This window comes from Cinclus cinclus, chromosome 3, assembly GCF_963662255.1.
Source record: "Cinclus cinclus chromosome 3, bCinCin1.1, whole genome shotgun sequence".
Lineage (NCBI taxonomy): Eukaryota > Metazoa > Chordata > Aves > Passeriformes > Cinclidae > Cinclus > Cinclus cinclus.
This window is the reverse complement of record NC_085048.1, coordinates 6,757,858-6,782,739: the sequence shown is the minus strand read 5'-3', so window position 1 is coordinate 6,782,739 and position 24,882 is coordinate 6,757,858. Positions and strand designations below refer to the sequence as shown.

At 42.0% G+C, this 24,882-nt stretch overlaps 1 protein-coding gene across 1 annotated transcript in view; it reads left to right on the top strand.

The window, feature by feature from the left end:
• Window positions 1–24,882, top strand: part of LOC134042395 (protein eva-1 homolog C-like) — a 203,324-nt gene that overhangs the window by 99,304 nt on the left and 79,138 nt on the right. The window contains exon 5 of the mRNA XM_062489655.1: window positions 1,421–1,564. Within this exon, the coding sequence (XP_062345639.1) occupies window positions 1,421–1,564 (144 nt within the window). The remainder of the gene's footprint in view (window positions 1–1,420; window positions 1,565–24,882) is intronic.

Below are 24,882 nucleotides of genomic sequence, written 5' to 3'. Positions count from 1 at the left end.
CGACAAATAAAACTTGTAGAAACATTTTTAGTGTGATGAATCTATAGCTTTGGAACCTGAAGAGTCAATTCAATCTGTTAAGGTGTAGAGCAGAGTCTGTAGTTTGTTAGTACATACATATTCCTAAATGAGGAATGTCCCAAAGGCTGCCCATCTCTGGGGATGCTGGATGCAAAAGACTTGTTGTGCCTCTCACAGGACCAGCAATGTGTAATTCCTCAGACTCCCATGAATACAGTATGCTCCTGTGCCAGAGGGCAAGGCCCCTAAGCAGACAGCTGTGGGATGTTCTCTGTTTTACGTGAGAACAATAACAAATAAAAAGAATAGGCAGCCTCCATGAAATCCTCTGCAGGATTTAGATTTGCTGAGTTTCTCTAACTGGACGTTTGCAAAAAGACAATGAATCAGGATTGCTGCATGCCAGATGTTACCACTGAAACCTCTGACACTCATTGGATCAGAAATCCCCTAAGGAAGTTTGGGTTGTTCACTATGAAAATGTTCGCATGGAGCCTTCTTCTTTTGTCATTTGCAGCATGTGAAATAAAATGCTGCCTTTGATTTGAGAAAAAAGACATGTTACCCTCTAGGCTTGGTTTTCTGTGGCTTTCCCGTGTCTCTCATGGCTTTTATTGCTATGCTGGTTCAAGCACTCAGTACCTTTTAAGGTCCATTTTCCCTTTCCCTTCCTCCAAATTAGTGACCAAAAGGGGTTGGCATTCCATTCTCTGTAGCTGTCCTGTTCCTTTTAACAACAATTTGATGTTGAAGAAATGTCTCCTTGTGAGTTTCCCCCTGAGCTTGGTCCTGGCTGGCCAGTGAAGGCAAACTGTCAGTCTTACACCTAAAAGCTCAAGACATCTGTGCAAATTCTTCTCATCCTAGGTAAGAAAACAGGCAAAACCACCTGGCAGAGAAAAATACTTGGGAAAACACTTACTTTTGGAACTTCCCATATTCTAAATTTCTAACATGAAAAATGTTTCTACTTACACGGAGTGAATGTAATTAAAACAATATTTCTACTTATATGGTAGATGATATGATAATTATTACACCTCATAATTTTAATTTGATTTAGGAGTACAACATCTAAGAGCAGACAGAGACACTGATCACCTTTGTCTTCACAGAGGCCAGAGAGGGGGATTTGAGGCAACTCTTCTGGTTGTTACAAAGATGCAACATTTTTTATTCTCAGCCTTCTTTCTATGGAAGTATGGGGGTTTCTGATTCTTCAGTGTTCTTTCAATTTATTAGAGATTTGTTGGATACACCTTCTCATGTAAAGACAAAGATTTTAAAATATGGAAATCTTGTATGTGCTCTCACAATCTGCAACTGGTAAATTATTTTTAGGCAATTTCTGTTGTGAATGGATAAATATTCACAGATAGGTATTGTTTTTCGTTTTTAGAGTGTCAGTCAGCTACTGCTCTTCAGCTCATGATCAAGCGCTGTCATGGGAAAAGAAGCTGCAGCATATATGCCAGCACCTATGAATTTGGAGATCCTTGTTACCCAGGCATCCAAAAGCATCTTAATGTCATCTACACCTGTGGTAAGTTATAAAACTCTCTAACTCTCACTGGGGTCTATGTTTGTTGAGCAGTGTGTGTGGAGAATAAGATGCAAAAAGTTGTTAGACTTCCAGTTGGCTCATGGTGATTCTTATTTGGTCAGCAAGGGAAAGCTTTGGACCACCAGAGTAGTTTAATTCTGTCACTTTTTGTACTCATTGGCTCTATAAAAAAAGCAAAAAACATGGAAATAGTATTTATTAACCCAGTCATCTTCTTCAAGGCAGAAAAATCTGGCAGTGAAGTCAATCTGCTCAATGGACATTTAGACACTGAATGTTGACATCCTGCAGCAAAGCTGTGGTTATCATTGGGATCCTTATTACTTTATTCTGTATTTATTTCATTTTGCCCCATAGAATCAGCTGATTACCAAGCCATACTTATCCATTTAGTAGAAAATCGCTCCCAAAATCTTCAGGTAAACATTGCAACAATTTTTCTAACAAAATACTACTATTAAAAAAGAAACAAACAAAAAAACAGTTGGTGGTCTCAGTTGGGAGCTTAAGTCATAACACTGAGAAGACACTGTACTCTTACCTGACTAGTCATCTTATTTTGCAACAGAGAAAAAATTGTTCCTGTCTGAGCCCTGTAGTATAAAAACATCTGTCTTCTTACTGTGATGACATTTTGGTCATTTGTAGCTGACATATTTGAAAATATTTCCTTCAGGGTTTTGCTTACATAGCTGTTGCTAGGATCAGCTCAGTAACTCTCTCTGTGTTCCTTTCTGAATCCATCTGGAAGTGCAAATGTTGGTGCTGCACTGAATGTGCTGAGCAGACACAGGGACATGTAGTGAAGGAGAAGCTCTCTGTGCCCTCAGGCAACAATCGGTCTGTGGGTCACTCTCTGCGTGTAACTGCAGCATGCTGAGTGTGACAGAAAGCATTTGAGATGGAGATGGAGCCATAAAACATTTTGTGTAGTGGCTACAGCATGGTGGATGTACAGCATCCTGAGAAGCAGAGACATTTATAGAGGAGCATCAAGCTCTCAGCTCATCTGGCTGTTGTTTCTTTTGGCAGGAGTGGCAGGAAGGTTAGGTTTTGTTTGAAGTGATGCGGCCAGAAGTAGCAAGGCTTGCAATTCTTGCAGTTCTTGCAAAGCCCTGTGAATTTTCTAGTCAGGAAGGTGATGTTTTTATATCACTTTTCTCATAAAAAGACTGGGGAGAAGTTTATCCTCATGAGGATTTGACAGAAATGAAGTCAGTGTAGAAGGAAGAACAGGAGCTCCATCCCTCAAAAATCCAGGGAAAACAAACAGAGGTCCATGATGTATTTCCAAGAGGATTTCTCCTTCAAAGGCATCTACAGCCTTATTCTAGAATTGTGGTCCTGGTCTCCAAGTCCACTACAAAAGGCAATAATGATCTCTTAATCTGACCTTAACTCTCTAGTCCAAGCCTAACTGCATCAGGAAATGAATCATGCTTGGGAGCTCAAAAATGGCATGTTTTGCTTTTCTGTGGGTGAAATCGACCTCATCCTTTGAAGGTGGCCATGGCTCCTTTTCAAAACCATGATCTCAGACATGTCTCTGAACTGGATTTTGTGATCAACAGGCACATATTTCTCGCCTCAAATAGCAAAGTCCTTCAACATGTGAAAATGAAATAAACAAGAAATCAAATTCCAGTTCCATGTTCTTGTGCCAGACAGAACTAAGTCCTGGAATTCTTTTAGACGAAATGATAAAACCAAATAATTTGGTATTCTTATGGCCTAGAGTATGACACCAGTATAGAAAACCTCCTGCTGGCTGTCTTTGTTTCAGGTTTCCATACAGCTGTACACATTATGGCTCCAGGTATGGTGGTCTCCTACGTTCACCAAAGCTGTGGGAGTGAAAGGGGTCAGAGTGGGACAAATGGTCATGACTGTATTTCCCTATTGCCTGTATCTCAATACATATTGGTGTTCCCCACCTCTTGCACTTGGAAACGCGTTGTCTCTTGCTGCTGTTTTCTGGAGGTCAGTGAATAATGCAGTGACCCTGGCATAGTTTGGGAAATGTGATGGGTGTACAAAGGGGTTTCTACAAGTGCTGCTTCAACCCTTTTTGTTGGTGCTTCAAGTAAGTGACCCCATCACTCTCTGAGATCAGGCAGTACAGTCAGTCTGCTCCTCTCTGTCACTGCCTGCCTGCCAGACTGTGGCAGAGATGTCCTGCCATGTGTCACTGATCTTACCTGTGAGGAAAACTGCCCTGTGTCCTTGGACAGTGCTCCTGACCTGCTGTGCTGCTTCAGAAGAGGTGGCAAGAGCAAGAACAGTGATGGCTGTGACTGCGGGTTGGAGCATCTTCATGCAGATATTTCCTTTGTGAGAAACTCCAGTAACTATGGGGACAGAGCATCTGGTGCTAAGGCATGGGAAGGACTGGAAAGAGACCAATATATCTACTTCTGATAGCAATTCGTGAAAAAAGTCTGCTGAGTAAGTAATTTATGAGGTGACAAAAGGTAATATTAACTAAAAGATCATGAGCTGTTAGCAGAAATCACAGCTGATATGGACCCTGTGACAGATTGGTAATGTTTATGACACAGGGGAGAGCTGGTGAGGTGTCTTATCTCCCAGTCCTGGCAGGAGAACTTCTGCAAGGTCTCTCAGATCATCATGTCCACACTGCTCTTCTCTAGCCTGACAGCAGGACCTGGGCCTTATTCCATATCTGCAAGAGGCAAATGGATGAGGCAAGAGCTTTTCTTTCTTTAAGCCCTATCCATATTTCTTGAAGGTTCATTCCTCTAGCTTCCATATTTTATTGGACATGAGAATTCCTGACAGACACACACAATTTTGCTGATGAATCTGTTCTTAAATAAAGGTGTCATCTAACATTTTGCCCAGCTGTATATTTTTGAAATACTGGTTGAAATTTCTCCAGGCAGTGGAAATGTCTCAAGTCAGCAGTTCTCCACATCAAATTATACCCCTTTGCACTGTGGCTTCATGGGCCTGTTGGCATCACTTATCTGAGAGGGAAATGCCACCAGTTTGTGTCTATGTATGAGATGATTGAAGCAGGCAAGTACCCAGCAGCCTGGCGTGATAGAGATCTCTTGTGTGCATTAGAGTCCCATTAGCCCAGCCAGGGAAACATATGAAAAATCTTCCAATGTAAAAACATTCCAAACCTGAGCCTTGGCAGGAGCTGAAATACAAAAATTTGACCCAAAGCCAGATTTTGCTAATTGAATGGTGTGGAAGGTGGGATTTTCCAGTATGTGGGTTCCATTACTGCACTAATAAATACACTAATTATTTTTTCAAAAGGAAAAGGCAAGTCCATTCTGGGAAGCACATAAGGCATGGTGAAGTTGAATTCTGAGTGTGGCAGTTGTAATAGAGGCAGATATAAAAATTTTAGCTCTGCCTTTTCTTTAATATACCCTGAAAGTCTTAGAGAAGAAAATAAAAAAGCATTAACGCAACTGAAAAATATAATGCAATGAAGACTTACTAGAAGTCTTTCTCTCCTTGTTTCTTCTTCCCCCAAACATCTTCCTTTGTCTCTGTCTTTTTTTGGTATAAGACATTGTATTTTTTGGAATATCTGTGAGTAGCTTGATAGTGGTTTTGTAGTTACTGATAAAACTTACTGTGCTCACAATATTTTAATTTTCTTAATTGTACAGTTATTAATTTCAAGGGCATTCTTTAATTCTCTACATATTTTTCCTCTCTAGTTAGCTAGATTAGGGTTTTTTTGGCCTGTGCTGAAGTCCTAACTGAGCACTGCATTAAAACCTGTGGAATTTTTTCACCCACACAGTGCCACTTGGACTTAAGGAAGTGTTGAAGTGTATGCTTTGTTTTAAGACCTATGGATAATTACCATGAAAGTTAAATATTTTCTCAAATCCTTCCTTGAGTGGGGATCAGGGGCTTGTCTCTGTGTAAAGTGAAACCTTATTATGAGCACTGAAATTCAAGGAAGCCATTCAGAGTGTCCACTGTCCCACTGCCAGACCTGCCTCCTTGTGCATTCCATGCAGTCCCTATGCTAAGGACCTGCTGTTCTTCAAATGCAGGCATCCATCAGAAATGGCTTGATGATAATAAAAGAAAAAAATAGGGGGATTGTGAATGTCTTTATGTCTAGATGTGTTTAAGTGGGTTGGTTATCAGTTCTGGTTACTGGTGACTTTTTAGAGCCGTGGTTGGATATGTGCTGAACAAAATGGAGGAAATATGGCCTTGGATGTGTTTTTGATATGAATATCTGTTGTACATTTAGATGTGTGTGTGCCTCCTGCTTGATTCATGCTCTCCAGGAAGGGGTCATTGGGCTGAGAGCTAATGAACTGCCATGGTAACTCATAAATTGCTTGGAAAACCCTGCAGGTTCTGCCACATTAATAATCCTGCCATCCTGCTTTATGAGGCAATAAGCTGAGTCCCAGGGGCCAAGTGCTTCACGTCCCAACAAGAGAACTGTGCAGGTAAAGAACAAAGCCTGAGCACAGGAGCAGCAGCTACTGTTGCTTGGGGGTGTCTGGTGCTGCTGGGAGACCAAATGGGGTCATGGAGAGGTGGTCAAGGTATTCTGGGGCAATGGGGGTGTGCTGACCTTTGCTTTCTCTGAGTGCTTGGGAAAGCAGCCTGGCTTTTTCTAAAATGCTGTGCTTAAATAGAGGTTCTTTCAAGTTGGACTAGAGGCAGGGTCTTTGTTGAACAAGGCAGCTCTGAAGTGGTTGCCCTCATGATGATGATGAGGAGGGAGGCAAAAAAGCTGCACAAATTCTCTCCTGTCATCTCAAAGGGACTGTGCTCTTGTGCATTAGCTCGTGTGCAGTAAATCTATCAATGCCTCAGGCTGGATGAATGTAATGGTTCCTTTTGCTCTAAACATTTATGAATTCATGAATGTAGAAAATGTATTTTTATCACTGCAAAAGCACTTTCTGTTGCTATAAAACTCAATTCCAAGACCTGCATAAAATAGAAAAGCAGCAATTCCAGACTTCCAAGAAAAAGCAAAAGCATTTTACACCCCTTTGAAACAGGGCAATGCAGGCAGGGTCTTGCTAGGGACTGACAGACATAGAATGTGTAATGCTGACTTTCTTTCTTCTAAGTTGAAATAAAATTTCTGTTTACAAACAAATAAACATTTCAGGAAATCTTGCTCTAGGGATGTTCCACTGAATGTATAATGTCTGTTAATGTTTATTTAACTGTGCTTCTTGTATAATGCTGTGGAACAGAACTCACATACATGTAGATTTGAAATTCATGGCCACATAGGTTTGACCTACCAAATAAATAAAGAACAGAATAATGATATGATATAATTCCATGTGGCTACTGTCCTTGTCAAGGCATCGAGTTCAGACATAGTTGAGGATGTCTATTCAAATCCTTTGTCTTATTTTCCTAAGTTAATAGGGGTTTGTCGAGTAATTTTTGTATCAAGCCTATGCTTCTCTTCAAGCTATAGAGTATTTTTTAAAAAGCTATCCAGTCCTCATGTAATGAATACAAGTATTGAAAAATTCATGAAGTGGGATTCATCTGACCATGTGTAGACATATAAGCCATAGAGATTTATAGTGTATACATTCCCATCTGAGAAAAACTACTTTTACAGGTAATGTGGAGAGGCAGCTGCTTTTGAGGCACAAATCATCTCAGCCTAAAGTAAGTGCCTGAAAGAGATGAACTGCATATTTGAAGTGACAGTTCTCCTGTACTGATTGTAAATGGAGCTCCTGGTGCTTAGCTGACATGTTGTTATCTACATTTAGAGCCTCTACAATGCAGATATCTACATCTACATCTATCCATCCCTGGAAGTGTTCAAGACCAGGTTGGATGGGGCTTGGATCAACCTGCTGTAGTGGAAGGTATCCCTGCCGATGGTGAGGGTGGCTTGGGCCTGGATGAACCCTTCCTACTCAAACCATTCTGTGATTCCATGGCTCTATGATCTGGCTAGATGCTTTCAACCACTGTGTTCTTATGCAAATGTTTATTTTGGTCAAAATTATAATTTCTACTTAATGATAATACAAGTGTTTTCTCCTTATATTTATTGGTTTCCAATTCCATTGTTTGACAGATCTTCAACTCTTAAAGATTTATTCAAGTAAGAAAGGAACGTAATGTTTATTTATTGTTCTTGAGAAATTACCTCTAGCCATGAGTGTTAATGCTGAAAATGTTCTCAAATAGCAGCCTGGTATCTTGCACCCCAGCTCAAGCTTATATCAATCTCTACACTTGGGTTTGGAGAGGGGTTTTCCTATTAATTGATTTTCATGGGACTGAGGTCCATTTTCTGCATTTCATCTTGGTTAATTTCCTAAGTGTTTCCAGGGGCTTGGATGGGGTCAGTATGTGTGCTGACTTCTTTCACTGGCTGGTTGTTCTTTTAGACTTCGGTTCTCAAGTTCAGATTTGTTCTAAACTCTCAAGGAATTCATCTGGTGATATGGGAGATGGGAGAGAGTAGATTTTCACTCATGATGTAACATCTGTTACCAGTTTCTGCAAACAAATGGGGTTGTTGAACCTCCTTCCCAACTTCTGCATGGTTCCAACCAGGTAAAGGAAGAGCAAGGAGCTTGTTTTCTTTTCAGAAACTTAGACGTCACATTCAGAATTAGTCATACTTCAACAGAAGCTGTGAAAAAAGCTGTGGAGGTGTAACTAAAAACTGCACCACAATGGGTGACCAGATAGCTCAAGGCTGATGTTTTCTGTCTTCGGACATTGTGATTTTACCACCTTTGATGATGACTTAAACATTTTTGTGGATGCAGTTTCCTGAGTCTCAGAGAGAAGCAAAGAGAAAACCTCTCAGTCAGTGAGAATCATAATTTGGATTTGTGGCATCAATCTGTTGGAGTTCATGGATTACCTGAGCATAAAGAGATGGCAAGATGCCATCTCTTTTGCTGGCCACTGCTGAAGTGAGTGGGGCACATGCTTTACAAATGGGCTTGGAGGTACCTGCTCATAACAAGCTACAGCAGCTCTGCCATCCTGCACCAAAGAGGAACATGCTACAGGGACAAAGAGCTGTTTATGTTTAACATTAGTGGTTGCACTGGGACGTGAAACATTACACAAACAGCCTCATTAGCTTTAAGATGAAGGTTGGTAAATCAGGTAATTGAAAACTGTCATTGTGCTGCTTCTGTTTGTCTTTGCTTAATGTACAGCTCGCTGTAGCTTGGTATGCATCAACCCAACAGAGTCCAAACATGCCAGGCCTGTCTGGCCCAGACACAGCAACTCTTCATTACCAGGGCAGAATGAGCCTGTGTCTGGTACAGATTAGGGTAAATAAATATTTTGAGGAAACAGAGTTCTGCATCTCAGGTGGAGGAGGAACAGGTAATGCTGTCACCTCAAGGGAAAGGCTTAAAACCCCTTTGATTCCTGCAGAGAAGAAATGGAGGCTTGGAGATAAAAATCATTGCCTTGGGGATGGGGAGGAAAGAAGATGGGGCTGGAGGAAGTGGAGAGGGAGTTCAAAGGACACTTTTTATAATGATCCTGAGCAGAACGAGCTGTAAGACAAGTGCTACCTTACAATTAGGCAAGGTTTTCAAGCTGGCTGTTGTGGTCCTTCAGCTCTGGGAGAGCTTCTGCTATGGAAAGAGTTAGCTAAAGTAGTCTGCAACCCCTGACCTCCCCCGTTCATAAGCTGTGTGCACCTGAGATCTTTAATCCTTTTATCTCTATGTTTTGTATATTTTGTTTTGTTTTGCTTCATTTCATAAGGACTGTGGCCCAAAAATCACAGGGGAAGACTGCAGGGCAGAGTGGTCAGTCTGTTGTAGTGGAGTGGTGATAGGGAGGAGGCAGATGGGACTTTTGTTTTTCATTCTGGTATTATTAATATATTTTATAAATTTATAAATTTAAGAGTTGTTTTATAATGGATCTGTAGTTTCTATTGTAGTAACTGTAATGCTAAACTGTAAAGCAACCAAGATTTTGTGGTGGCTGACATAACTTTGAGGTTACTAAATAGATTTTCTGACGGAATGATTTCCTCTGACATAAATATGCCCAGGTCCTTGAGGCTGAACAGCAATCTGCTATCTAGAGAGTGGATTTCAGGCCTGGGGTGGATCCCGAGGGTGTTGCTTGGCTGTCCTGAGACCTCCGTGCTTGAATAGAGGGGTACAGTCTCAAAATCACTCATGATCCATCCATGATTTCACCTCAGAAAAGCAAATCTCCCTGAGAATGATTGTGCAAGACGACATTTGAATGTCATATGTCTAAAGGAGATCACTCCGGAACTCTGGAGAGAGAGAAGAGTAGCAGAATTAAAATTACATGGGTTATCTCTGTGGTGATTTTTTTTCCTGTAAGCTTAGCCCTGCTGTACAGACTTTCTATTTGTCGTATCAATGCCTTTAATGATGCTTTGAAAATTCTGACCATGAGTAAGTGGTAGATATGTATAATTTTAATACCACAGGTTATTTTTTTTACCCGGGAACCTCACTGAATAGCCTCATAAATAACATTACTGTTGTGTCTCCATGCCTGTTAAGACCTGTTCGGATTTCAAATATAGTAATTAACAGTAATGTTGGCAGGTATGAGACTTCTTTACTGGTGAGGAGGTTGGCAGCCAGTCTGCCAGCCCTTTTCAAGGAGGAGACTGCAGGCTGCAGCCAGAGGAATGTCTCAGCAATCAGTGGCTGACCCTTGATTCACTGATCACCCCAACTCCTCCTAATTGAGGTTAATGCCAGAAGCACTGACACCCTGATGCTCACTCATTGGTGCCTGGAGGCTACAGGAGATTGCTGACAGCTCAGTGAAACACTCATTAGATTAAATTTAAAGGGACCGTTTGACACCATGTCCAATTGCGATACATTTGCGTTAATATATAGTTGCCTTCTCTTTTTAATAATGTATCAAGACAATGACATTTCCTTGTACTCTTTATAGAAGGATTCACAGCTGGTGTCCTTCTACCAGCACATGCACATTCTCTGCTGTGCACCTATCTCTGCCCTGCTGATTTCTACTCCCCTCTCTTCACTTTAATGTGAAACCAATAGGAAATCCTCTGGGATCTGGAAAACGAAAATCTGGAAAATTTGTTCCTGACCATGAAAAGATAATTAGAAGACCAGGACAGAGAGAAAAAAAAATAGCAATTTTTTTGAAAGTCACCAAGGATGCAAATATACGTGACCTCTATGATGGTGACTTGGTACAACGGAGGTTTGTGAGCTGTTGCTGTCATAGAAAATCCATATAATAGGCACTCAGGGGTGTCTGTAGCCCATTGATGAGAGCTACATGGGCATGGATACATTTTAGGGATGTGGTTTACTGGTGAACTAGTCTGGATTAATGGTTGAACTGGATTTTAGAGCCTTTTCCAACCTAAATGATTCTATGATGTTATGATCAAATGTGTAATTTAATTGCTGGGAAGTGCATTAATGAATGTTGCCACACCTACAGGCATCAGCAGAGATTATCGTGCAATGCACTCACTTGCTATGAAGCATTTCCTGCTATGATTGATGTTCCACAGGCAGGGCCAGCCAAACTCTGGGAGAAAGTGTTAGTCTCATTTTGGGTGTGGAGACATTTACACGGGGGTTTGTGTCACAGCAGCTGAACTGAAGAGCTATTAACTCTCTTATCAATATGTATTCTGTGCAATGTATATTCATTGCTAGATGAGTAGATACATGCATTGTTCTCCAGGTGGAATTCTCACCATGAGGTGTTTCCTGTCCAATCTTTGATTAAATGAAATGAAAAGAAAGCAGTAGAATATGGCAAGTTAATTTACTGCTGTTTTGAACCTGAGGTGTGGCTCTCCATGGTCAAACCACTAGTGCTGTGTGGACTAGGCAGGGAGGAAGGTGCTGTCTTTTATATGAATTATGTGATTTGTAAGGGCTGAATGATGATCATCCCAGGTCTCTTTAGTGTCACTAGAAGTAATTTCCCTTATTCCAGCTAAAGTTCTTGTTTGGGAGGGACCAAATAATGGCAGAGTTGACATTTATGTGTCTTCAGACATTTATGTGTCTATTTTCTCACTACCTGTGAACAAACACAGCCCTACATCATCCTTCAGTACTATAAGAGAATTCCAGGGAATCACTCTTTCCCTTCACTTTGGATATTTTCTTCCATTTCTGCTTGATCTCTGAGGCCCAAGGCATGGGTGTTTTATCTTTTTTGTAGGGAAGTTTTGGGATGGACTTTTATTATCATGCTGTCTGGTTGTCTCTGCTCTGGTGCTTAGAGATGGGGATGCCAGGAGGCATTTAAGAGTAGACACCTCCCAGAAGTTCCTTAAGTCATGTCTGCTCAGCACAGATGACCTTTTGTTGGGCACCCCACCTTACAGTGGGGAGGAGATTGCCATGGAAATCTTGTTCTTCAGGAAACTTTCCTTCACATTCATCTGGCACTTGCATTTTGGAGTTCCTTTTCAAGACCTCCATTTATTCAAAATGTCCACACCCAAACAGTTAATGCCCCTTCAGACAGACACTTCAAATACTGTTGACAGTGGCTACTTTTCATGTCCTGTTTTAGTCACTGTTTAGCTAAGCCATTCATGTTCAGCTCCTTTAATCTTTCCTCATAAATCAACCTGCCCAGCCACTCAATTGTCTTTTTGTTGCTCTTTTCCACAATTACCTGTATCTTTTAACAAACACTGAGCAGGCTTATGATTATTTCCCCCCTGGGGGCCAGCAGAGATTTACAATCTGCCATATATTAGCCATTACTATTGTTTCAGCATCAGGTAGCAGCAGCACCATTACCCAGGAAGAAAAGTTAACTCTCTGGCATTTCAGTCCCAAGTATCCTGCTGCTCAGTATTTCAGTTATTATCCCTCATTTCTGTGAACTGAGCCAAAAATTGTAGGATTTTCTGAATGTCAGCGTAGGGAAGCATTTCTGTATGGGGAGAACAGGATAACGGGGAGCAGTATCAGGATTCTTTGCTGCCTGGTTGTGTTTCCAGCTTTACTGACTCAGGGGCCTGGGGTCTTAAGGATGACTGATACTGAATAATATAAACAACGAAGCAAATCCTGCTAGATCCCTTCCAAAGATATTTAACTAAATTCCTAACCCATGAGCCCACCCTGGGCCATCTCTTATCTTTGAAAGCCATCTCACAGCTGCCTGCAAAGACTCTGGAGCATGGTTAATCCCAGCAGATGGACCTTGGTGTCCATGCCTCAAGGGGAAGGAGCAAGGGAGAGAGGGCAAAGTCTTGGAGGTCTCTTTGTTAATGGGTGTCACTCCATTTTGGTTCAAGCCAAAGCCTCAGGGAGAGGCAGAAAACTGGTATGCAGCTTCATCTGGAGTCCAACAAACCTGTTTTGGGTCAAAAAGTTGCCCCAGCCTGGGTATACTTATAGCTTGCAGGGGCCCAGGGAGCACAACCTGAAAATGGGGATTGCGCTATTTAGTCCCTGGATTATATGTATTTGCTTCAAGCTTTGATGAAATTCTCAAAGTATTTTCTTTAGAAGAAAAAAATGCCTCTTGGAATGGACAAGAAATGCCTTTTTTAAAAGGGTCCATTAGGAAGAAAATAACAGCTTACAAAAGGGCAACCCTCTACTACATCTCTTCCCCAGGCATGGTAGTCGGCATGTCCCAGTGGAGGGGCACTAGCCTAAGGGCAAGGGGTTTTCTGTTTAACCCTGATCAATCATCGGCTCCTCGGGCAGTCCCTGTGCTTCCTCCTGCCTGGTCTGGTTGGACCCTGGGGCTGTTTGCTCAGCATCTGGCAGGAGAGAGCAGCAGCCTCCCCACCTCCCTGAGGTTTTGGTTTATGCATGGAGTGCAGACATGATCACACAGATGTGAGGAGTCTCTGCTTTCACTGCCTATAGTTGCTGTTGAACTTTATTGACATAAAGCTTCAGAATGATCAGGTGTTAAGCTCCTGCCTGACATGTCTATTGCTGCCATAATAATTCACTCAGTCATGAATTCAATGACAGTCTCACATCTATCTTACTTCTTTTTGGTTGTTTCTCATTGTTATATTATATATATATATATATATATATATATATATATATATATATATATAATTTTTATTACTATGAAAAATAACTAATGTTAAATTCGCTTCCTCTATACTTTTTCCCCAGTGAAAAAAAACCCCAAATCACTAGGGATATAGCTCAGGATTACATACTAACACATGTTTTTTAACATGCTGCATATTGATCAAAGGGTCTGACTTCTTCTGCATGAAATCTGTATTTGATTCCCATAGGGAGGAAAGGCAAATTTTCACCTTTGTGCTATTAGAAATTATCAAAACCTTCTGCAAACACCTTGGGTATCAATGAGGAATGAAGTATAGGATGGTGGTGCAATGTTGTGTCTCTCTTTTGGGTGGATTGAACAACCTAGTAAATTGGAGTTGAAACATATGTAATGTAAGTTTTCTGTCACATATTTCTAAGTTTGTTACAGTACTAACAAACAAGTGGATTTTCTTTTCTTCCTCACCTCATAATTCTTTGTCCTTTAAGTTGGGCAGAATTAGATATGAGGGTGCCTCTGACAGCACATAAAATTAAATGGGGAAGGCACAGATACTGGATTGTACTTTCTGGTTTTCTCTTCTTCCTGTTCCTGTTCAGCGTTGTCAGGGTAGTGATTTTCTCTCAAGCAACACTTAGGCCTATGCATATGTTTGCATTTAATTTCCAGACCGGGAGGCAGGACTCTAATAGCAATGTGAGCTGCTGCTTTATGGATCTGGCTGGCTGACTGACTTACCTTTCTACAGCTGGCCAAGAAACTGTGCCCCACACTGGGGATGCTGACACTCATGGCTGAGCCAGGCTTTTGGACTCTCAAGCCAAACTGGTGCAAAAAATGATTTACCTGTCCCAGGCTGTGTAAAGGTTCACCGGTTCTTTACGTATGTGGGGCTCTTGAACCCAGGATCACACAAAATGCTTTACTTTCTGGCATGACTGCTGTTTGTAAATGTGTTCCCTGAAGTCTTGGGCAGATTGTATTCAAGGAATTATATTTAACCATTAGCACTGACATTTTGGTTATGGCAAAAATATTTTCCTGTGTAGAGGGACTTGTAGATCCTTCTGTTTCTCTGTAAGTACTCCTCTGCAGACTTCTGGAGGGATTTCTGTGTCTCTGTGTCTCAGGGGTCTCATCCTGGCTTGGAGAGTTATGTTTTCCTGAGGGACCTTGCTTACTTAGGTCTCAGTGTAGCTGGGTCCAACCCACTTTGAAGTTCAAGACTAAAGGCTTGGACAAGCAACCTGGAGTATAAGTAGTAGATTGGAGTACTGAGTGCACAGATACATTGATCTGAATGGGAATGCATTTGCAAATAGGTGTGTTGTTAAACATGCTGTAATGCTGACCAGATGTAGCTGTCTGCAGTATAATCAGCTACATATGGACTAGATACCCTGGCCTCCCTTTGAAGTCAGTATATGAAAAGAAAAAGCATTTCTAGGTTGCAGTTTATCTGATTTTTACCTGGTATCTCAGGTATCCCTTATGAGTGCTTGTTTCTCTCTCATTTTTAGAGGAACCTGTGGTGATTGGACCAGATGTGAATATCTGTAATAACTGTTGACATCTGAAGTTAGGCCAGATAGTTCTTATTTTGAATATGTTTTCTAGAAAATTATTTGTTTTCAATAATTATTTCTCATTACTTTCCTAAGTCTTCAAACCTCACGATGTCTAAGTTGTCTTCAAACACATTGCTAATTCCAATTTTACTAAATTGCTTCAAATAATTAATTTTTAAACAGATGTATTAGTCTTTGACAGTTTCATGTCTTATTACCAGAAAACTAGTAAATTGGTACATAGTTAAATATCTGCTTTGTGTATATAACCTCTCTTCTCAAGAGTTCTTAGCCTTCAGTGCATTTGAACCCTGTTTTGCAGGGTGGGATTCAGTTTTTGATTCTGATTCTGAATGTAACTGTCCAGAGGTTTCACAGCTCTTGCTGTAGCTAAGAAAATTTGTTTTTGTACTGACTAGATATGTAGAGCTCAGTAGCCCATATATACACATCAAGTGATATTTTAGACAATTTGGTTTATTTATAGATCCTGCCTAATATTTGCACAATCTGTCTTTGATGTTTCAGCCTAGGGCCTTTCAAAAGCACTCAACAGCCATATTTATCCAGATCATGGGTATTTGACCAGCTGAATTATTCTTGGATCAGTGCTGACAATAATGGGCTCTCACACATGGAATGCCCATGTGGACAGTTACATGGTGACTTCCCAGCTTCTTGTCACTGTGCAAAGATGAAACCTCAGGAAGGGTTTATCTTTGTCTGAGGGATGCAGTGGTCTTACTCTAGTTTCCTTGCTCTGGCAGCTGTTTCTGTGGGGGACACAAGAATGCAGGAGAGAGGCATGTTGCTATTTATTTATTATTGTCACCCATCTTTGAAAACAGCGTATCCCCAAAATGGACATGGCAATGATATCCTTCTTATAGCACAGAAAAACAAAGATTCTCTTCTCTATTTTGAGACATCAAAGGAATCCATGTCCTTCTGGAGTGCATTTCCTTTTCCCAGTTTGTGAAAAAAGAAAACTTATCCCCATGTTTTGTTCCAGTGGAAGATTACCCAACTCAGAAGCAGGAGTTTGCTGTTAGGGCTAGAGTTTGTAACATTGAAAACACGACAATTCTCAACCAGAAATGCCTTGAACCAACAGCTTGTCACATAGTCAAAGCTCGTGGTGGTGTTTATGCACTGTATCAGGCAGGATGCTCCTGCAGATCCAGTTTTACCCACATGGAAGCAGGTGGGGTGACACCAGCAGATCCACGAGTGCCTCCACAACCCTCTTGCTTCCTGACTGCCCAGCCATCCTGTGTGCCCAACTCTGCAGGGGGGGTTCTGCCTGCTTTGAAGGACATGCTGCAGCCAAACCTGCAAGGAGCTGCCTGCTTGGAAAACCTGTGTCACCTGAAGAAGGGACCGGGCCCCTCCAGTGAAGTGGGCACCTCCAGAAACATAGGGAAACTCTCCACTCTAAGCAGAGCATTTAGTGCATGCAGCTTCCAGTTAGGTCCTGTGATTTGTGAGGCTCTACCAGGAACTACTCATCCCTGATCTTGGCAAAAGACAACAGAGACTAATTAAAGCCATTTCCAGCTAGCTCCAAACCCATCAGCATTATCAGCCAGTCTTGCATGTCATGCTTGGCCACTTCACTGTCCCTGCCCCATGGAGGTGTCCTGGGAGTTACTGGTGTTGTTTTTGGTGCCTACTCGTGGGCAATCCCTGTGCCAGGGTGAGTCTTCCCAGCTCGCAGCTCCCAGCATCTTCTGTGCACTTGGTGTCTCCCAAGCAGTAGAGGAGACAGGGAATGAGTCTGAATACATCAATGAGGCACATTTGACCTGCCAGGCACCCCTTATACTGGACAGCCAGATTGGAGATTTAACTGTGTTTTGGAGAGAGTCCCCATGGGCTATACTTGTACAATAAAAATGTTCTTTGGCCATAAGGGAAAGTGTCAAGGCATGGCTCACATCTAAATAGAGGAAATCTCTGTACACAAACTAGCTGCAATAATAAGTCCCTGGCTGTGCTGTCCCCTGGGCCATGTCAGGGTTGAGAATGGACCAAAATATCTCTGGAAAATTTTAAAGTTACAATCTGTGTACAATTCCAAGCTAGTGCTTGAGCCCTTTAGTTTATTAATATAGATATATCCTGGACTTGAAGTTTAGATCAAGCAGTTTTATTGACCATTATTATTCCAGTCCCTCTTTGTTTATTCTTCAGTCTTTCTGGGATAACAGGCTACGGCATTCATGAGCCTGGCATGCTAAAAAACATCCCTGCTCCAGATCAACACAACTTTACTGTCGGAAAGGGCTATGGGGCTGCAAAAAAATATGGGGGAAGTATTGAGACTGTCTGGGCCCTGTGAGTTGGAGAGTGAGTCTGGCATTGGCCAGGGAATGGCCAGTGAGCCCTAAACTTGGCTTCCATCATATTGAGAGAACAAGAGAGGAACAGAGGTCAGGACTGTGCCCTGCCACTGCAGGGGAAGCTGCCCCATTTTTTGTTCTTAGGTTGTTCTCAAATATTTTTGTTCAGCTCTTTCTCTCATTTTTGTTGCCATAAGGTTGGCAAAGCAAAACCAGCTAATGCCAGTTGTTCCTTCTGTCTACAGAACATGGCCACTTGGCTGCTCAAATTTCCTCTTCTCCTTTTGCTGTTCTCCCTCTCTGAGAAAGGAGCAGCGGTTCCATGCACCTCTGTCTGGGACATTCAGAGCAGAAGAAAGTCTCTTCTCTCACACTAATGACTTTGTCCATGATTTCTCAGCCTACTTGGAAGGAAAAGAGATTGATCAACATCCATCATTATTTAGCTTGGAAGTGGAAACCAAACTGGGCTAATTTGATAACTTTGAAAAATACAGTCTCCTCAAACCAGTGTTTCCTTTGGACATGTACATTCTAGTAGCATTTAATTTATTTCTTTAATTACCACTCCAAATCTTTATTAAATATTACCAGTTCAGTCTGAACTCTGGTTTGCTTTGAAGGTTCTTGGGATCAGGTCCTATTGCCAAGAGAAGCTGGAACATTGCTAGTCGTTAACCAAGAATGTCTCTGAAAGGGGCTTTAGGATCAGAAATATGGATATATTGAAGTAACCTGTCTAGTCAAAGTTCGGATGTCTTCTTAGATAAAAGCTATTGCAGGGAGAAAGTCCAAACTACCTAAACACAGTGGGCAGAAAAAGTCATAAGAGATGATGTCTTGTCCAAGTGGCTCCTAGGACCTGCTGGAAAATACTTTCAGTGGAGTCAACAGGTTTTGAGTCAGATCTTGGGTGACTCTGTTCTCCAATAAACATGGAATGATAGCAGTAATTGTAGACCATGGTGCTCATTTTGGTCTCTATGATATCATTATAACAGATTCCCAGTCCATAAACACACAATTTCCTTTGCTAGCCCAGCAGATCCTGTGAACCCAACAAGCTGTTGAAAGAGAGTTGCAGATAATGTGGTTTTCCTGAGCCTTTCAAACATGTTATAAAACCAGAGGAGCTGCAGTAATCATCATTATTAGTAAGCAGACTTGGAGCCTGAGTCTGAATCTGCTGTGAGTATAAACAACCTGTGTGTGTGTTTTTTGTCCCTGCCTTTGGTGATGAGTGTTCCACTGTGAGATTAGGGGCTGAAGGCTCTGAGATAATGATTTCAGCTGTGTGCCTCTTAGTACTGTAGAGCCCATAGAATATCAGAAAATTTATTGCAGTGACTTAGTTGCAAACTCCCTGGAGTGGACAAGGGTTGTGGACCTCATGATAAATAGCACACGCTAATATTTAGCAAATGATAATGCAGACCACAGAAAAGTGGGAATAGAAGAAAATATATTCCCAAGGGCTGACAGCTAATGCAAAGAGCCAAGAAATAGTTTATAGTGGGAGGGAATTTCCCCAGTTTCCCTCCTCCATTCATAAGTCATTGCATTGCACAGGGCCCAACATTGATCCTTCCAGCACCAAAGTTACTCCTGGCTGGAGTTCAGAACATACAAACTCACAAAGCCCTGCAGGCAGAGCAAACCTGATGTTTTCCAGCCCCAGTTGGAAGGTGGTAGAGCCTATATTTGAAACAGATGAAAGGGCCTGATACTAAAGCTTAGCTGGTTGTTTATAGGGCTTCTCTAATGTGTCTGTGCCATCTGCTTCATGCACAGGGCAGGTATCTTACCAGACCACTTCTCTGTTACCCCTTCCCAGTTAGCCCCTCTCCAGAGAGCTGAAAAAATCCTACATCTTCTTTCACCCAGCCAACAAGGACATATTTGTGATAGAAATCTCCCTCTGCCTGAGATATGTTCTCCTGGAAGAGTGACATTCCCTGACTGTAAACAGAAATGTGACATTGCAGGGGATGAGGCACATACTGCATGATGTCAGAGGGTGGTGAGGTACTATACATGCATGTGTACAGATAGCACTGCTCTGGTGGGTGCTGTGCCAAATTATGTCAGTCCTTGAGGCAGGAGGGTTTGTACAGCTGGTAAGGGGTTGGGGCAGGCAGGGGGCTGGGGTGACCTATGGCCCCTTTTCCTTTTTATGGCATTTTAAAGAGACAGTTGGAAAGAGAATGATGCCAACCAGCTGTGCCTGCCACTTCCAGTCTGGAATGGGGAAGGGGATGGGCATGGTGAATTCCTGGTGAATGAGTAGAAAGGGAGGAGAGAGAGGAACAAGAGGGGCAAGTCACAGTCTTGAGACATGACAGGTCTGCGATGGATGAGGCAGCTTCCGCTTGATGCCTGCAGGAAATCTGGGTCATTAGAGGGTGATGGATGCCTTAGCAGAGCTGTCTGTCCTGTGGTGATGGAAAGTATCCACCTCATGCAGCACCACTGTGCTTAGTCCACAGCTGAGATGAGCAGACTCAGAGGGTGGCAATGCCTAAGGGCTTTAAATGTAACTTTGGGGTAGAAGGCGAAAAATGATGCGGATAAACAACTGATTGTGAGAGGTGAGGTTTTGATTGCAATTGAATTTGAATTTTTTTTTTTTCATTTGTGGGAAATATAGACTGCCAGTAATCAGACATTCGGTCATGACACTTCTGAGAGACAGGGATTAGAACTGCAGGCTTGGGCTCATAAGGTGAGAATTAAAGTTTCCTGTGTGATTATATGGAAACTGCAGTAAAACACACGTAAAACCAAATTACGGGTCATGCGTTTCAGATGCTGGAAGGAGAGGAATGATGGATAGCCTGTGGCAAAATCCAGTGTATGTACGTGTGACTGCAAAAGATCAGAAGAAGGCATAAGCATCTGATTTAGAATACTTGTAGTGCAGAGGCATATTCGTAGCATATGTCGAGAGCTTATAGGGAACAGACCATGCAATATGTGATACCACACGCAGAGAGCCAGCACTCTGGAAACTTCCTTCTCCTGGGAAAAAGATCATGGAGAAACATTTATTTTTAAGAGGCACCCTCATGTTTTATATATTTGTGATTTCTGTCATGATATTTGATAGCATTGCATTTCATCACTTGGAGACACACTGCTTGGGAAGGCAGGCCTGGAGACTACCTGTGCTCTGCTTAAACCCCTTTTCTGTGGCTGCATGCCATACTAGTCCCTTTATTTGGCCATTGTATGTTCTGAGAGAAAATTGTGTGTAGTTGGGTTGAACTAATGAAGTATATCCTGGGAGAGATGCACTGGAAGAGGACACCAGGGATAATAGACCCAAGGGGCTGATCAGTGAGATACTCACAGATAGCAAGCCTAACCCTTACTCCTGAGTTCAAAAATAACTTAATGTGAAACCTGTACACTTTCACACTATTGTATCCTTAAATCAATGTAGAAATGCCCTAATTAAAGCTTCGTCTAACCCTGATTCCTTACACATAACACTGGGGAGCTGGCTGTCCTGCCTGTGCCCTCCCTCTGCCCACCCTGACAGCCCTTTTTATGACCAGACAGGAACACTGTGCATTTCCCTCTGACTGTGGGCAAGCAGGAGCCTCTGATAGTCTCCCACCTCTTGCTGGAGAGGAGGTGAGTGGTGGAGGCACATCTCTACCAGTCAAAAGTCTCTCATCTGTGATGACAGAAACCTTTCTGTCAACATCTCCTTCATGCTGGATGAAATATCACTTGGTTGAGGCTGGGGGAGCAACCTTCCTCCTTCAGATCTATTTTCCAGGGAGTAGGAGCTGCTTTCAGGTATTGAACAGGCAGCCAAGGTCTCTTACTGTTCTTTGCTGACACCATCACTCAGCATCCTCCTGCAGTATTGCTGGGGGAGTGGGGGGCCCTCTGGCTACTTTCCAGCCACCAACAGCTGCACGCTTCCCTCCAGTGAAGTGACTCTGGTCCCAGGGAGATGACCCATTGCAATGGCATTTAGAAAGACCTGCAGCAAAGCAGCAGAACTGGGAGGAAGGGATCATTGCTGGGATAAGAATGGTGTAAAAGACTACAGGAAGGAAAATGGCAATGAGAGATATGGTTGGCAATGGGAGAGAAGTGGGAATGATGGAAAAGGAATGAAAGAGAAAACTCTGAGAGGAGTAGTTAAATCACTTTGTAGATAATTCATGATACTTGAGCCAGGATTTTTTTTTCTTTTTTTTTTTTCTTTTCCAGCTCTGATCTGAGTTACTGCAGAAGAATTGTTTTATTGTTTTGTGCCTGACTTTTCCCATTTATGAACCAAATAATGGCTATTAGCAAACATATAGCAGGTGAGGGCATCTTCAGATCCAAGCCTGGAAGTGTTGACACTCAAGCATTATTGATAGACATGTGGAGACAGCCTGTCTCTGTGAATACTTCTGCAGAAATCTTCATGAGTCTCTTTAAATTTGGCAGCACCTAGAGCACGTGCACCAAACCTGAAGCACCTTCACAAGGTCTGACACTGGTACTTGTGCCCTTAACTGTTCTACCAGCTCATGACAAGTTTTGTAGTGTCTAGTGTCATGAGGGGAAGGAAGGACAGAGCTCTGAGCTCGACCTTAAGGACCAATCACCCATAAGATTTGTCTGCAGCTCCAAAAGTGCAAATGAGGTCTCTGTCTGAACCAGTCCTGGAAGCCTGGACAGACCTGGGTGACCTTAGGTCAATTATTCCCTCTTTAATTCATCTCTGCATAAAAAAAAAATAAAATTAAATATGAGGATACACTTTGCAGAAGAGTGATGAAGGTAAGTAAGGTAAAGAGTAGGATGTGATGAGGTATATTCAAAATCCATGGAAGTGCTCAGATTAGTTCTCCATTAAGGTGGATGCTGTTATCTGCCATTCATCTGCCATTCACCTCACTGCACTCCACCCTTGGTCACTGGTCATTAACATCACTCAGAGACTTGAAGTGATTTCAACAAATTGTCTGAGATGTGCTGCTTCTAATTTCAATAGGTCATAGGCAATACAACAGAAGAAAGTAATGCAGTGTCACAATGCCGATAGCAAGCGAGTCACAGATGCTGATACCAAGAGACTTATTTAGTCCATTTTTATCTGTTTTGTCCTGCTTTTCTCATTTCATCAATCAATCCTTGTTGGACTCCATAACTGTGTCTCTCTGAGATCCTTCCTTAGGACCTACAGCCCAAGCCTGAAGCTCCCTAAAGAACTGGACATTTTGAAGATCTTCACCGTGTCTTCAGCTTTGTTCACATCTCTTTTCAGAACCTAAGTGATGAGGTTTTCAGATAGAGGTATTACAGATACAATTGTGACTGTTGTGCTTGGTGTAGGCTGCTGCTTGTGCTTCACTGGCCTGTGTGTGCAGCAGAATGTTGGAACTGGTGGGACATAGTAGGGAGCCAGGGATGTTCAATAGTCTGGTGTTGAGTTACTGGAAAGCTTCACATCTTCTGAACCATGGCAGTATTTGGCCTTTATTTTCTCCCCAGTTTGCTGCCTCAGGACTACCCTGGCCAGTTACTTATGTCAGTCTGAGTCACACGGCAGCTGGAACAAGCTTCTTCTTCATTAGTTTTTAGAAATATTTATGCTTTGAAAGGGTAGGGCCCATGTGGAGGACACTTCATTTTCTCCAATTTACATCGTTTTGCTGCTCAGATATTTGGTTGTTTTCTGGGTGTGTGTGTGTCTCCAAACTTCCAGAACTCTGTTGAAACAGCTATTTCACAACTGGTGGTGGAAATTAGTATTTATGTTTAGGGGAATGACACAAAGAAATAATTTTTTCCTCATGACCATGATCCTCCCCTCACCTTTAAATCACAAAAAGTTGATGATTCAGACATGAAGCTGATCCAGAATCCTGTTCTTATACCAGGGTGACTCCATGGTGGAAAAGGAATTCTGATCTGTGCAAAGGGTGTCTGTAGGCACTACAGACAGAAACTTTTTCACATGCCAGTATACCTTACTGCATTTTCTGTGGGTTAGCTGACTTTCACCAAGTTGGGAAACATCCATAGAGTGCCATGAGTGGAAGTGACATATTTACCTCGCCTTGTCTCCTTTCATCCCATTTTAGACCTCAAACTGTCTAACAGCATTAGGAGGCCCCACAGAATGAGAACTTGAAGTCAGTACTGCTGGATTTACTGAATCTCTGTGCTATCTCCTGACATTAACATTAACTGAATGCATCAGGAATGGGGTGAATTTTTAGGGATATGGGAAACAGGAAAGTCTTAGAAATGTAAATTGGGAAACTAAAGCTGTCTGCTATGTTTGTCATACAATTAGTCAAGGAGCTGGCTCACATAGTTGTCTCTGAAAACCAGAAGAATCGAATGAGAACCAGAGGACAGAGGAAAATATGTTGTATTGATCCTTACAAATAAGCAGCACTCATTAAAAGGGTTAGTAACTATCCAAATTGACTTCCATGTCTAGTGAAGGAGTTAAATGAGGAAGGAAGAAGAATTTGCAGCGCCATGCAGTGCCATGCAAACATGGAGCCATATGTATATTAGCTAACCCTCAAGAGAGTTGCCAAAATGGAATGTAAGTGATGGAAAAAGGAAGGAATGAATTTTGTCTTCATGGAATACTGGAGGAAAGACTAAACATAGTAAATCTGAAAGCAGTTAAAGCAAACCTCATCCCTGGTGAAGAAGAGTTTGCTGAATTCTCTGTGTGACTCAAAGAACACTTAGTTTTATTCCTTTAGTGGCATGTAGGAAGAATGCAACCCTTCTACACATGTTGACTTTGTCATTGAAAAGGAACATGGATGACACACACATAGATTTGTAGGAAGGAAATCCAGACAAAACTTAATCACTTAGTTTGATCCAACTGCAGGCCAAGTAGATCAAAAGAATATGGTCATTTAATCTGTGTAAATAAGATGTCTGTTCATGTACTGAGGCAATTAATATATTGTTTCATGAAGACTGAGCTGAAAATTTAATTTAAATTGACTGGAGATGAGGATTATAAAGCAGACTGAAAACAGGCTGGAGGCACCAGAAACACATAGTGATGAATAAATGCCAAGACTTGGTGGAAGATACCTCAGGGGAACAGAAGAGAACAATGTTAGACTGTTTTTATTTAAGATCTTTATTAATGGTTTGAAAGGAGGGTTGGCTCATTGTGGATGGTGCTCATCTTGGGAGAGAGCATGCTTTTCAAAGCACTAGCATTAATAACTTCTGATCTGGCAAACTTTGGATGAATCAAAATCACAACCAGTGGTGCCAAAACGTTCAGTCTGGGGACCTTACCCGGAATCCCAGTGATTGTACCTGTCTGTAGATGCTTTCTACAGAAATC